The following is a 16,403-nucleotide window of genomic DNA, read 5'->3' as shown; positions in this document are numbered from 1 at the left end:
TACTAAACATATATAAATATGATAAATACAAATAAATGAGACCAAAATTAATTAGATCAAATATGTTGCAGTGCACTGTCACAACCTAGCAAAGCTAAATAATAGTTTTTTCCGATTATGTTGTTTTCGTAATTGTGGCAGGCCAAAATCGTAATTTCGATTAAAATACGATTAATTGCACAGCCCTATTGTAATGTATACAGAGCTGGATAGAAACAACCTGTAGCATATGGTAGAGGTCCATTGATAGAATCTGTCTATCAGGTAGCCAATGAAGGCAGATGATAAATAGAGAAGAGTAGCTTTTCAGGGCAACATAAACAGTCCTTGCAGCTTGATGTCTGAAATCCCTTCAAGACTTGGAACAAGCATTTCCAAATTTGGCTTAAGTGGAAGAAAATGTTCTGTCCTTCACCGTCTAAATGCATTTTTATTCTGTTAACCAAGGTCTCTTTAAATGTGTTAAAATCACACAGAAGTGACAGTCCTATTCACGTTAAGAAATGTAAGCCTTGATTCTGTCATATTTTTAAGGAAGTCCTGCTTTCCTATATTAGCTGCGTTAAGATGTGTCAGCTTGTTGAATCCCAAACTCAGTATTACAACTGTTTTCCACTGTGATTTCCTGAGCAAATTGTGTCATTTGAATGAATTTGGATGCAATAATCATAGCCTTAGCTCTGTCTCTTTTAGGCATGCATTCGTTTACTGTTGCATTGTGTGAAAACAACCTGTGTTGCAGACATCTGGCCTGGCTAATTCCTGTGTCAGTGGCTGTGTCCCCCGCTCAGCCCCCACTCATTAGCTTGACCTCTTACCCTGCAGTTTTAATAATCCACAATATTACAACCTCTAGTGACCCATGCATATTTATAAAGCCCTCATTATGCCATCACTCAAAGTAATCATTGTCCTGGGGCCCATTATAGCAGATTTTTTGGCACAATCCACTGCGGGACTGTTTTCCAATAGACATCGCAGAAGCTCATGTGCTTTGCAGACTTTCACACGTTGGGGAATCCCGGGGATCACAGGTGGCTCTGAAGAGTGACAGAGGATAAACTTTGAATATATTGCTCTACATAAACAAGCAACATATTATATTAAAATCATCCGGCCAAAAGGGCAAAGCAGACACAATCATTTAGCCAGCTGCTATGACTCAAAACAGAAAAGGAGAGGCTTGGCTATAAACCTTTTGTAGTTTATATATCTCCCCTTCCTTCAAGGACTCCGTCAGCGAGTCTTTCACATACTTTCCAGCTCAATATCTACACTAACAACCCTCGCTCCCTGAGCTGCTTGTATGTTCGTTTTATTTGCTTTTAGCTGCGTATTGATTGCTCCTGTTCCTACTGCTGTCTGTAAGTCTACGATATGAGGTCTGTTGTTATTCTCCAGATCCATCCCAGCGCTCATATTGTTTGTATTGGTATCAGTGTGCATTGTCTGATTATAACCCTCATTTGAGTGAGCTCTGCTGTGCTGTTTGCAGCTGTGCGACTGTTGGCCTGCTGTTACTGATTCTGCCTCTCTTGTCCTTTCCTGTGTTGTTGTACTTTGTTTTCTTTGTTTGTTCCCTGGCACTGGCTTTCAATGTTGAAAGCTGCTTTTATTTTTGTGACCCCCCCCCTGCCCCTTTGTCTCACAACATGAGGTGTGTTTCTGAATGTTGCTGACATGAACCAACCTGTGTTTGATTAATGAGTCACGTCAAATGTGTAGCTATGGTTGCAATGGTTGTTGGTGTAAATTGGATAATGCTTGGATGCACCCTATACCTAAACACTTAACATTAAAGTGAATACATTACCTGTTCGATCCTGTATGTCACTTTTGTAACTGTTGCTGCACCTCAATGTCCATTATCTTATCTTACCTTATCACCTTCTACATAATGTGTAATACATGCAATATGTTTATATTGTGTTTTGCTATAATAGCACTATTTTACCTTGTATCAGTTGTATCAGTTCTTCACATTTGTTGTCTGACCTGACGCAAACTGTTTCTAACCGTGTGTGTCTTATTTTGCAGCCATTAATGGATATTATGACATAAGTATTACATTTACTTAACCATTTTATGGATAGAGGCTTTAACTAATTAATTGATAAGAAATGAATCGCAGTAAGAGTGCAAGCAAATGCCTGAATTGAGCCAATACAGCCTTTTTAATATGCCTACGGATTGTTATATACAAAATGATTACAATTTGTGCACAAATAGGATAGAACAACATTATATATGTTGTTGGGTTGTAAGGTGTTGTTGTTTCTACTTTGCAAAGCCCCCCAATAACGTCTTGCCTTACAGATTCTTACAGGAAAACACAAACACATGGAAAAAAAGAGTACAGTTGCCAGCTAAATCCTCTGCAAAGATGGCTGATATCCAAAAACAAGTGCCTTCCTTCCACGTAGGGATTCCATTTTTCATTAATTTAGTCAGAAATATGAAGGTTTTGTCAGAAAAGCTATTGAGGGTATTACCTGCTTCACAATAGAGTGGCTGATTAAATGAAAAGTGGCAGTGTCCCTCACAATGGTACATTACGCATTCAGTGACACAGCGGAGGTATAATGGTTATTTTGGACATGTAACCTTCAGTCTGTAGACCCAAGGTTGTTCTGCTCACATAAAAGAGAGAAGTGGGACAAAGCTACGCCAGGAGTGATGATGTTTAATTCAATAACTTGAATAATAGTCAAGTTTTTCATCTATGTGGGCGTGATTACAGTTTGGTTTTTGTCTTTACTTTTATTTTGGGTGTCATTATCAAACTGAATAACAGACAGATTATAACTTGCGTCCTTGCTGCTAGATTTGAGTAACTGCAGTATACAGAAACATCAAAGATATATACATATCCTTTTTTTTCAGGATCTTTTGGGTTATTTGAATCAATGCATGTATATGTTTAAACCTAGTGTGTAAAGCTTTAGTTTTTCATGCATAACCACAATGGCAGAAATCCTATTGAACTTTACATTTCCATGAACAATAATCCAGCAAAAATATAAAAGGACTCTTTGTATTTGTCACAAAGCAGGCTATTCTTTAGAGGAAAAAAGATGATATTAAGGTGTCATATAGCCAGCAAAGTAATTTTCACCCTGTCAGCCAGTTATCATTGTTGAGCATGTTGTGTGTGAACTGTGGGCTTCCTGCAGTGGGAACTTCCTCCAACTCTTCAATTTCGCTCTTAAGGATGTTGCAATATTCGACCTGTCATGCCCTCCTATGAATATTTGAAAGGAAAACCCATAAATGTTGAAAAGATTATAAAAAAGTTAATACCCCCATCCCACTGTTGTGGTTCAAAAGTTTTACTGTGTGCATGAAGAATATCCTATGCATCATTTAAAATGCCGTCTTATTATTCTGTGCATTGGGATAAAATAAGCAGTCTGTTCTCCAAATTAAATATGCCTCTAGCCTTGAGCAATCACATTTAATGCTTATTTTGGTATTAAATGCGCACACAGAGAGGTGAAACAGGGACTATGGGTACGAGAGGGGACAACAGGTGACCATGATGTGAACTCATCATTTCATTCTTATGTTAATATTTTATTTTATTTATTTCATGTATTTATCTTGTATTTTATTTGATTCTAAAACAAAACAACTGTCAAATTCCCCCTCAATAAATAAAGTAGTTATAATGTTAAATTAAAGTGGACCTATCATGCTATATTTGAATAATATAGTGTAGGACCATACCTATATAAGGCATATTTATACTTTATTTTTTTCAAAATACCAAACAGATCATGCATTTTAGCCATGCCTCATTTTGCTCAATTTGACATTTTTTAGCTCTGTTTTTGCAAGGGCTGATTCTGTGAGAACAGCACCATCTACAGGCCTGGCATATGTACTACAGCGTCTCCAGCGCTTTCGAACGGCAATGGCCGTGGCTGTCTCCTCCTGATTGGTGGAGTTGGCCCAATAGCCGTAGCGCCACTGTCCTGACGTCAGGACAGTGTTCAAATCTGGATCAGTTTTTATCAGATCCGTTGCAGCCCCTTTTTTAGAGATTTGGGTATGGAGGAAAATAGAGAGGGTTGTGTTTTCTGACACTTGGTGAGTTCCCTGGAACACCGGGGACACACATTCATGTATAAAAGACGTACAAAAGTGCATTTTGCATGATAGGTCCCCTTTAAGTTACCATACTGGATTTCAGGGCCTTGCAGGTAATAGTTTTTTATCACTATCTGTGATAGTCCATCACAGATAGTGAATATCTGTCCAAATCCCCACAAAATCATTTGTTTTCTCAGGAATGTATAATATTGTATACTAAAAACATTGTATACGGAGACATAGTGCTCCCCTGGCTTTCTACTTCCTGTTTTTAAATAGCTTCATGTCTCAAAAAAAGGATATTTTCTTACCCCAGCTCTAATTTAATTCACATTTCTTAACTATTCAATTTTCTTGGCCTAGATGATGAAGTGACCGTCACTATGGCAACTCCCTGATCCTGTTTAATTTGCTCTCAGCTTGTGATAGAGTTGTGGTATATCCATAGGAAGATTGGAGGCACTATGGCAACACTGTTCTTTCATTTCCCTGCTATCGGTCCTCAAGAGAGAGGTAGTCGCATTTCAATAATGAGACTTATAGATGCTATCACACAACTCATCATGATTTCACTTCCTTTACATCAGGGTAGCTTTATATATATATATATATATATATATATACCGTACATATGATATGATAAAATGTATGTAGGACATATCCATATCTATGTTTGGTTACTAGATACAGCATTATTTGCTAACTTTGTTCCAGAACTATTTCATATTTTTCAACCTCCACACTTATTACCTTTTTCCTGTTCCATTCTCCTACATATATATGTTTTACTTTAATTTGTCTTCTATTAATTCTCATATTTTCTGATTTACCCTACTGTATGCCTTACTTTGATTAAGCTGTATTTAACATATACTTTTCCATTTAACAGCAATTTTGTTTGCCTTATTGAGCAAAAGAAAGATTGCATCTTGACACAGTCTTATTCCTACCATCCACATTCATCTTCAAAAAACACTTCTGGTGTTTGTTTCAAATAGTTTACTCTTTCACTGCATGATAACATGATCTTAAAAAGTATTGTGCTTACTCCTGTTTTTGTTTGGTTACTTTTTAAGAGTAATGTGACCCACAGAGCAGGAAAACTTTCCTCCAGAGCAATACGGTTGACAGTAGCAGTGGGTTATCCAAGGTCAAAGGGAAATTGATTCTGGAAATTGAAAGTCTATGCAGATAAAACCAAGAGGACACCTAAGAAGAGGGGGAGAAAATATAAGATGTGTACTTTTGCTGGAGCAGCTCCCAGACTCTGAAGGGGAAACCTATGGGTGGGGGAATCTGTAATTCAATTCTTCTCCACGGTTTAAAGTCCAATTTCTCCCACAGTTATTGAATCTTAACAAGGTGATGAAATCAGACTTGCCTCCGTCGTTGGCTGGAGTAAAATATAAATATCAGACTGAACGCAGCAGAGAGTGAGAGACCTGGATTAGATATTTTTACTGGAGTAGCAGCATTATTCAGAGAACTTTTTGAAGAGGGCTGGTTAATGTCGCGTCAGTGTTCATTCTGCTGCACCAGAGCCAGAGGGGGTGTGTGTGTGTGTGTGTGTGTGTGTGTGTGTGTGTGTGTGTGTGTGTGTGTGTGTGTGTGTGTGTGTGTGTGTGTGTGTGTGTGTGTGTGTGTGTGTGTGTGTGTGTGTGTGTGTGTGTGTGTGTGTGTGTGTGTGTGTGTGTGTGTGTGTGTGTGTGTGTGTGTGTGTGTGTGTGTGTGTGTGTGTGTTGTACTGAGCCGCAACCTGGATCCATTCCAGATTATCCCTCTCTGAGCTTCAATACCCATGTGTGTATGTGGCACACACATGGGTATTGAAGGCAGATATTCACACACACACACACACACACACACCCACACACACACACACACACACACACACACACAGTAGCACCCAACATGAATGGATCCAAATTAATGGTTGAATGGTTTTGACTGACCCTTTTCCGGGTTCACAAGTTCTCTCCTTTGCTACGAAATGTGTGAAATGAAAAATAAAGGTTGTGCATCACCTTACTATTCCTTCAAGCAGTAAAACACACACACTAGGGATGTGCATCTCCATCACTGAGGCCGATACGATGCGCATCTCGATACGCTACCAAGGATACGACACATTAACGATACCTTTGAAACACCAGGCGATGCAATACGATACGATTCACCCCTGTTGCGATACAGTTCGATACGATTTGATTCAACATTATGCGATACGGGGCGATACGATGCGATTCAACACGATGCAAAATAATGATACTTCAATATGGTACGACAGAGGATTTTGTTGTATTCCTTATATGCAGCAAATCATACATTAACAAAAAAGTGCTTCACATATTTGCTTCTCTCTACTAGTACTGCACATCCCATCATGCTGTTTCTTTTTTACCTTAAAAAAACAAACACTTGGACCTTTCACAAACTGGCCTTTTCACAAGTGTAGTAGTGTTCTCCAGAGTACAGTTCAATGTTATAACACCTCACAGTTAAACAATTTAAGGATGCCCAGGATTAACAATGTGCAAATAACAACTACCATAGTGCAATGCACATACAACTGCCAGCCTGATGTGCTTAACACTCATTCATAGGCTAACTCACCAGTGAGCAGAATGCAGTGGTTTCTATAGGAACAATAAAGAAAATAACCTTTCACAAACAGGTATTTCATAACTGCTTACAATTGTAAGGAAGACATTTAAACTATTATTGGCAGTCACAGGCTGTTGTAAACTAAACACCACTCTCACTGACAGAACACCTCACTGAGTGATTGAACTCATATGTCTAACTTTCAGGTTTCTCTTTTCAGCCGCAGACCCCATGTTGCCTCTATGTGCGTCGCTAAGTTCCTCGTACTACTTGTGTACTTTAAAGCCGCACGGCATCGTTTACAATTTGCGAGCGATTTTTCAACTTGTCCGTCTTTCTTGAAAAATTCGAAGTGTTGTCAAACGTTTGATTTGTAGGTATTTTTCGGTGCGCTGTGTTTCTCTTTCTCCTCGACTTCCATGTGTGTTGATAACTGAGACTCTCGGCCTCCGTAGTGGCGAAGCAAAGATCAAAGATCGTCTCTGCTGAGTGCTGACAAGATGAGGGGATATTATATGAATGAATCGTTTTTTTACCGATGCAAAGACGCTACAATCGATGCATCGCGAGTTCAACCCAAACTGTAGCCGATGTGCACTCTTTCAACCGGTGCATATTGAACGTTTATGCCGGTGCACCGATGCAAATCGGTGAATCTTAACATCCCTAACACACACAGACACATACATACTAACACACACTCACCTACCTTTGGTGACCCTTACCTGTCACACTAGGGGAGGGAAATGGATCTGGGGTGAAATGTTTACCATGCATTCTTTTTCAATTGAGAACACATGCATTGATGTAATTGTGGCCCTACGTTGATCATGCTAAAATGTACGTTGATTAATCATACATAAAAATCAATTTATATTACATCTGAGAGCCACAAATACATTTGGAACCGCTGTCAATGGGTTTTATAGCATTGAGTATCTTGTTTGCATAATTGAGCTACAGTTCTTTCAGAAGCATGAAGAGAGCCTTTCACAGAAGGTGAAATAGGTGAATCCCCCTGGATATCTGAATGTTACGTTATTCCATATCACTGACTACAGTCAAAGAGACCTGTCAGAATTAGGATAAAGTCAGCTTATTCTTAAAGGCACCATTCCCTTTAATGCTTACAGTGATAACTGAAGGTTACTCGCTCAATGGAGCTGCCATGATAATTGGCATTTAGTGATGAAATGCCTCGCACAATGAATGCTAAAAGGGGAACTAATTACTGCCTATCCAAGTGTCAATAGCGTCTTCTGCTCTCTTCTAAATGTCAGTTTTACATTGAAATGCTGGAGGCATGGCTGCCAAGCACTAATGGCTGGTCAATGACAGCACTAGCTTCGGAACACACTCTAAGATAGGATATGCCGAACATTGTGACAGCTCTCCTTTCCATGCTGCTGCTTGTCCTTAAACCTGCAATAAGGAAATGTTCACATATTGAAACCTTTCGAATGATCACCTATCATTTTTACTTTAAAGGGCTAAAGCTGATTACCTGTGCCTCCAGATGAAAGCATTCCATAATTGTTATAATCCTGCATGTCTGACTGTCACCGTTGCTGCTCTGTTAGGTTTGTCTCCAGTTTGACCCTAACACAGGGCTGTAACAGGTCCTGATACTCATTACCAGTTGCAACACGGGTTCGCAACCACTGTGGTCCTGGTGATGGAAGGTCAGGGCTAATCACAGTAACGTAGCAATCATGTCAGCTGAGGGAGAAGTGTTGAATGTCAGGGCTCATTATGCTACCAATGACATTGAAGGCAAGTTTTGCAATTGCATGATTACTCAGAGGGAGCGTGGGTAACTTTAGCTGCTTTGAGTTCAATATACCAATCATTAGGTAACCCAAGAGAGTGCAACAGAGACATGGAGGGTCTAAATAAAGACGTTTCAGACATATACTTCAGGTTGTTTTTACTCTATACAATATCCCAGACATTTTTACAGGGCCAAGGTTGTGGTAAATGTACTGTTGTGTTCACTCTTTCTGCAAAACATTAGCAGTTTACTGAACATTGTACCATTCAGGGATTGTTCGTCAATGCAATGTGAGAAACTTTTATGTTTGCAAAAGCTACAGCATCTCAGATGTTAAGATCTAATGGGTGTTGACAGGTTTAAGTATAGTATTATAATCTCCAACAACATATGAGTTGGCTTGTTTGTAACTGCCATCAGATTGCTTTTCCATGTTGTATTGACTCGCATGCAGGCGACATGGCTTGCGGGTAAATAAAGAACAAGGCTAAAAAAACATGGCATTCGTGCAAACAGACTGCTAATGTTTTCAATCAGGATGGAAGAAGACTCCCACGGGGTGTTTGTCTGTTGATACGAGCAGAAGCAAATGACAGGGCCACCTGATGCAGTCCAATGCTTCATGTCCCAATCAATTAGTAATGGCTCTGCAATTATGAGTCGCATAGAAAGTGACTGATGGAGGTTAAGTGTTACGTTACATGTCAATTGATAATGGAGTGGGTTTTTAAATAGTGTTTTAATTCATTCTGATGTAATGATCAGCTAGGGCCTGTCCGCTGACAAAGTATTAAAGAATAACTTCACTCTAATCACAGCAAAAAAACATTTAAACTCAGAAGGACCTGAGATTGGCGTGTTGTTATGCAAATAGTTAAAGGCGCGTATATGTAATCATAATGCCCCTACTTTACGGCGCTTAATTGCATGTGTTACACACATAACATACACACAAAATAAATAAAACTCAAGTGAGCTACGTCCTCACCCTAGCCACTCTGCCTTAGTTACATAAAAGATTAAAGTACCATGCCATGCACGGTTCAGCATAAATTCGGCATTGAAAATCGAAGGTAAGACCTTGAGGCAGTGTGCCTGTATGGATACCGACATATCCTACTTCACTGACTATTAAAACACGGAAAATTGAAGCAACATCATAAAATATAAAGTTCTATCTTGCCGCTTCATCAAATGTTATTTTAGTCATGAACATATAAACTCCATCTTTTTTATATAAATCAATTGTGTTTCCTTGCTGGCGGCCCCTTTAAACCAAAGTATTGGACAAATAATATAGTTGACCTTAGGTCGCCATAAAAGTGATGAAGTGATACTGAAGGGGACATTAATGTTTGAGCCAAATGTCATGCCAAGCTAAAGTTAACATCATGTTTGCCTATGTTGCAAGACTTAGGTCTATACATTCTTCAAAGCCAATTCAAGCTAGAATTAGAGTAAAATATTTGACTTGCTTTTCTTTAGCGGATGCTTTTGGGTCTGTTGAAAGAGGGTTTGTTTAAAGCCGCCATATTTAGTTTTGGGGGTTTTCCCTTTCCTGTTATAGAAGGTTTTGTGCATATAAATGGTCTGCAAAGGCTACAATCCCCAAATTCCCTCCAGAGGGAGTTTCTGCAGGGAGTTCTGCAGCCTTATCTATAGCTTGAATCCTTTCCTTTACCTGCACTGCCTGTAACCTGCAGAGCAGCTTGAGAGACCTGGGAGATATTTGAGATTACTTTGAATGTTAACTGTACTGCCTGAGGGAATATGGATGCCTAACAGCAGCCAACCTATTATCAAACTGTCATCTATTACTTTCAATTGAGTTTGTTTTAGGACTAAAGTGATTTCTATTATCATATTGTGCAATGTGTCTTATTTAGGTCAGCATTATATTTCACAATGTTTGAGCTATTGGAATATTTTTTTCAATGTACAGGAGACAGACATTCTCCTGTCCTCCTGTTTTCACAGTGAAGCATGTTTTTCACAGTATGGTGGTGCTTGACATGTCATTGACAATTGCTCTTTTAACCCTGATTCTTATTTACAGTAACCTTTTCATAAACTAACTCAACCAGTTTGTTGTTAACACAAATCTCTGTTTAAGGATCACCAGTGCCACACCCTCTTGGTATTCTATCACAGCGATGTATGATGGCACAATAATACAGAGAGCTCAGCTTTTGTCGTCTTGCACTGTATGATTTGAACTAAATGTACACCCTTCTCATTTGATTGGCTTAGAATTGAGGAGACATCTGATTGGCTATACTGTAGATAGAAAAAATTACAAGTACGAATCGGGTGAGCGTTAGGGGAGTCTAAAAAAAAACACACACGAATGCACAGCGATCCATGCACAGAAAGCGGTTTGTGTTTGCAGGTGCAGCGGTTTTAAACGGAAAACAAATATGTGTGGATCAAAAATACACATGTAAAACTTTTTTCTGTATTTAGATTTTATTTACATGTATATGAAACGAAACACAAATCTGTGTGTGCATTGAAAAACAGAAGTGTGGATCCGGAAATACAAGTGTGACTCCTTTTGTGTGCATGTGTGTATTATGAGACTGTTCTGAGCCCATACAAGTGCAATGAACCATTTTACAGTCCATATAATGCTTGTTGCCTTGGTCTATGCAGACTGCTGCCTGGTAATATAACAGGCTAGACAACATAGCAGTCTTGCTAAACAATCACATTTCACAAGACACATGACATGACAACAACCAGATTTGACTGAATAACTAACCGGACAGTAACGGGTGTGTCTGTTTCACAATATACAGTATACTTTGTAGGAATAAAAAATTAAGCTTCATATGAATGCCATTTCTTCATGCACATATAAATAAAAATAATAACGTACAAATGGAGTAATGAAGGCATTATGTTTACTATAAGGTCTGCAGATAGAAGTGAACTTAAAGAATTGAAAGATTTAGATTAAGCTTAATCCCTCTTTCTCCTTATTATTGTTGGACAAAATGAACCTCAAGGGTGTGTGTGATAGGTGGGGCAGAGCAACCATTTTAGGTAATGCTCCTCCCTTCATTCCTACACACCCCCGCCCACACCAGAGGCAGCATGCAGGATAAAAAGGAGGCAGAACATTGCATCTCAGTCATTCTCTTTGAGGCAAGCAGATCTCCTGAGCAATCGTCACCATGAGTTATTCCGAGCACGGGTCCCGCAAGAGTGGAGGATTTGGTGGAGCATATGGTGGGATGAGAGGATCTAACAGTGTGAGCGGTGCAAGTGGCTACAGATCACGCTTCATCAGTAACACGAGCGGTTTTGGGGGTGCTTTTTCCAGCTCCAGTGCCTCTCGCATTATGAAGTCCACTGATATTTACAGCACTGCACAAAAGAGCTTTTCACTTGGAGGTGGCTTTGCCAGTGAAGCTGGAGGCGGAGGTGAAGGTGGCTTTGACGCTTCAGCCAATCAGAAGGCTATGAGGAACCTGAACGACCGTCTGGCCACCTACCTGGATAAGGTGCGAAAACTTGAGCAGGCCAACGCTGAGCTGGAGCTCAAGATCCGCCAGTTCTTGGAGAGTAAGTCCTCCCCCACTGCCAGAGACTACTCAGCTTTTGAGGCCACCATCGCTGATCTGCAGGGAAAGGTATGTCACATGACTTCTGATTCCTTAGTAAGTCACAATGTAAATTATCTCCAGATGAATATGTTGGAAATGTACATTGTCTACTCCCAAAGCACATGATTTTGGAGAGAAATAATTGTGTCGAATGAAATCTGTCTTCATCACACAGATCCAGGAAGCCACCAGAATCAATGGAAGCATCTATCTGTCTATTGACAATGCAAAAGTGGCATCAGACGACTGCAAAATCAAGTAAGTATCCAGTTCAGAGACAGAATTTTCTAGGACATAGTTGGATGGAAAATCTTTGTAATTTAACTGAAGCAATATGTGCATGGTGAATATTTTTGCTTTCGAGGTGTAGATGTCTGATTTATTGCTGCCTCAAAGGTGGGAGAATGAGCTAGACATGCGTCAATTACGGGAGGATGACATCGCCGGTCTGACGAGAGTGTTGGATGAGCTGACCAGATCAGACCTGGAGATGCAGATTGAAGGCCTCAGGGAGGAGCTGATCTTCCTCAAGAAGAACCATGAGGAGGTGGGTAGCGGATGATTGACGTTCATCTGAATGAGCTTTCATTCAATTTGCTAGAATGAAGATTGAAATGTACTCAAACAACTTTACCAAACTCTTATTCAACAGGAATTAGCACTCATGAGAAACCAGATAACTGGACAGATCAACGTTGAGGTGGACGCAGGGAGACAACCAGACCTGTCCCTCGTTATGTCAGAAATCCGTGAGCAGTATGAGGCTGTGGCCGCCAAGAATGCGAAAGACCTTGAAGCCTGGTACCAAACAAAGGTAAGACTAGATAATAGAGTGTTACATATGTCACATATGTAGTTCTACCTTACATTGAGGTTCTCCCGTGTCTGTTATAGTCGGAGGATCTGAACAAGGAGGTGGCAGCCAGCACAGAAGTTCTCCAAACAACAAAGACAGAAATTACTGAGCTACGTCGAACACTGCAGGGCCTGGATATCGAGCTACAGTCCCAACTCAGCATGGTAAATGATAATGATCTACGGCAAATTTAATGAAAAATATGATGCACCCAAAATATTTTACTACTAATTCACTCTTTCTCCTCTCCCTTCCTGCTCTCTTTAACTTCCACCCACAGAAAGGGTCACTTGAAGGCACTTTAGCTGAGACAGGGGGATGGTATTCCATGCAGTTACAAAGCCTACAGAGCCAAGTGACGGCGCTGGAGCAACAGCTAACGCAAATGCGTGCTGAGACGGAACGCCAGGGCCAAGAATACCAAATGTTGCTCGACATCAAGACACGGCTGGAGATGGAGATCGCAGAATACAGAAGGCTGTTGGACGGAGAGGGCGCGTAAGTAGTCCACAAAGAACAATTATTTCCTTTCATTTTACACGAATAACAATGTCTGTAAACTGAAGAATTGTTATCATATTTAATGGAAGCTCTGTGATTCTTCCCCTTGCAGCAGTGCCAGTGGTTCAGCAGCAGCAGCAGAGGAATATAAGGACAACCAGCTGGTCTCCAAATCTACCGGTAGCACCTGATCTGTCTCGCACAGAAAAAGCAACACATTGGGCCACACCTCAGGACCGCCATCACAACACATGATCCCAACACATTCTTTGCATAGACATGTGAATGCAATAAAAGGCTGCCAGTTTGCTGACTAAAATGTTGTCCTGTGTCTTAATTCAAAATAATGTCTTTAGAGTGGCGTTTTTCTTAAAGGTCTGGTGAAAATAAATATCAAGCTTTAGTTATTTGAGTCAGCGAGGCACTTCGTACTCAGACTTGAATAGGCCCACTTTGAGAACTCATTCCCGCTCACATGAAAAGTGGATAGGGGTGTGTGACACAGTAAATGTGTCGCAGAGATATAGTGAAATGTTTTTTTGGTACAACTACGACACATGCCATTGCAGAGCACATGTTATTAATCAATTGTTCAGCAGTGGGGTTAGAATATGTGTAAATGCTATCTTATAAAGCTGAAGATTACGTTTAGTTTGAGTACAAATACACCAGTTTGCAGGAGTTTTCAATTAAAAGTATGTACACTTCATTCACACTAACCCGAGAACCACAGCCACACGTTGCACTGCTGCCACACACACAGGCAACATAAATCACTTTCACAACATAAACCACAAGTATTTTATTTTTTGTCAGAGCAGAGAGTGAGCATAGCCTCTGTTTGTTGCGTATCACAATTGTGTGTCCCATCAATGCACTCATCTACAACTAAAGGGCAGGTTGATAACACCAAGGAAGCACATTGAGGCCAGAGATGCAACAATGCCCTGCTTCACACTCAGTACTGCAGCTACAGTCTGAGATAATAATGAGCAGCAGGAAGAAAAAAGTGCTGTTGTTTTTCTAAGGAATTATTCTCATTCAATTGCATGAGAAGATAAAATGTGTGTAATTAAAGTGCAATAGTTCAATTATGATACAAACCTTCTTTACATTCATCAAGGTATGCAGCGTGTAAAGACTACGACTGATTTAGTTATTTTAGAAGGATTTTAATAGACCTTGCAGGCAATGAAAATGTAGTTTTTTGTATTTGCATGCATTTTTTTTTCAAAAAGATTCCCTAATCTTTACAGCCATAGACTGTATAATGTATAAGCGGTGGTAAGAGTGATGGTTGGTTTGTGGAATACAGTTTTGAAACCTTGAGTTGGGAGTTTTGGCCTTTGCCGTCTTGCTCTTCTGGAACAAGATGTACTATAAGAGGGGGGAAGAACAATGACACAAAATAATTTAGCTAAAAAAATGTGTCTATTAATCTTTATGACATGAAAGAACGCTGTGAAGGGAATAACCGGCCTAGCAACATGTCAATCACAGGATAGCCCCACCCTAGCCTAGAGCATACACTGCTATATCGTCTCATTTTCTCTAAATGGGATCATCATTTACTAACTGATCATAAAGCTGTGTTGAGGAAGGCTTGAATTTTGCAATTGAGAACATATAAATATTTACTGAGGTATTAAATCAAGTTAGAATTGGGCTGATTTTGTCATAGACCTCTATACAATAAGACTTAGTGACCGACTTCTAGACAAACAGACCAGCAATGTACAACCTGTTGGCAGATAGAGAGAATGCAAGTTTATGGCCCTATTGCATTGCCTTCATTTTTTCAAACTGGAGGTTGTCTCTTGGTAAAGGTCCAGTTTATGACAGGATACTGCTAAAACGAATACATGCTAACGTTAGATAACATACACCCAACAAGTCCTCCAACTCATACGACCAAATAGGTCAATTGTTCAAGCGCTTATTACGACCTATAATCACGTTTTAAAGTTTTCGACCTCTAGTGCTCCCGTTGACTGCAAACGCTCCGGTGGGTCGTATATTCACAAATAACCCTCTCTGGAAAATCCTAAATTGTAGGATAGTTTGGCCATTAAAATGCTTTTTGATTAGATTTCTAGCGAGAAGTGTATATGGGTCATTCCAGAATTGGAGGACAATTCATGTCCCCCATATAAAAAATCAAATAATCCATGTCCAAAAAGCTAAAACATGCACTTGTTGTGTTAAACATACTTGTCTTGAGACAAAATGTATATCAAGTTATAGAAAAAGTGATTTCAAAATATTATTTAAATGATCAAATAGCTCTCGAACACCCCCTAAAATTGCTTTTTTTCTCTTGTCCCCGCTTCTTGGTGACCAACTTGCATGTCAAATATAACATTTAAAATAGGGATTTTATTTACTTTTTTTGGTATTATTCTATTGATATATGCCTCTTGTAATGGTCAAATCAATTTGTTAAATCATAAAGATATTTTAAATAATAGTAATTTTGCACAGAAGGTGTGTCCCTCAACATGCGTTCAACCCTGTTACCCAAACCTTTTTAGATTGGCAGAGGAAGTGAAAAAACTGTAAGTCAAATGACACACAGGAAGTGACATCAGCAAGCCATGTGCTAGTGCCATGGGTAGACCAAAGGTAAGTCCTCTCTTTTATTTTTCATATTTTTACAATCTTTTCAGTCTTAAAAGATTGTGGCACTCCAACCCACTCAACCCTGTTACTCATATTATCAGAATAAAGCATATTAATTTCAAAGTTATCTTTCTTTCATTAAATATCCAAGTTTGTCCTTGCCTTGAAAGTAGCATTACATGCTACATCTAGCAATAATTCCTGAGGTTAAAGCTAACATTAGCATTGATTTTCAACCCTGTTACTTTCAACCCTGTTACTTTAATTACAGTAACAGGGTTGCATTACAGTAACAGGGTTGCATTTCCTTCCGTTCACTCTATAATCTACTTTAACATTACATGTGTTTGTA

The 16,403-nt window shown here is 39.5% G+C and overlaps 1 protein-coding gene across 1 annotated transcript; it reads left to right on the top strand.

The window, feature by feature from the left end:
• The first annotated feature begins 11,588 nt into the window (after positions 1 to 11,588).
• LOC117497244 (keratin, type I cytoskeletal 13-like) lies at positions 11,589 to 13,747 on the top strand. Its single transcript, XM_034149154.1, has 7 exons — positions 11,589 to 12,102; positions 12,251 to 12,333; positions 12,472 to 12,622; positions 12,728 to 12,889; positions 12,970 to 13,095; positions 13,212 to 13,429; positions 13,545 to 13,747. Exons 1-7 carry the CDS (start codon positions 11,644 to 11,646, stop codon positions 13,621 to 13,623), a joined length of 1,278 nt encoding a protein of 425 aa, XP_034005045.1. The 5' UTR covers positions 11,589 to 11,643; the 3' UTR covers positions 13,624 to 13,747.
• The last annotated feature ends 2,656 nt before the right edge of the window (positions 13,748 to 16,403 follow it).

This window comes from Trematomus bernacchii, unplaced genomic scaffold (assembly GCF_902827165.1).
Source record: "Trematomus bernacchii unplaced genomic scaffold, fTreBer1.1, whole genome shotgun sequence".
NCBI classification, from domain to species: Eukaryota; Metazoa; Chordata; class Actinopteri; order Perciformes; family Nototheniidae; genus Trematomus; species Trematomus bernacchii.
The sequence above is the reverse complement of the archived record's forward strand: the minus strand, read 5'-3'. Positions and strand labels throughout refer to the sequence as shown.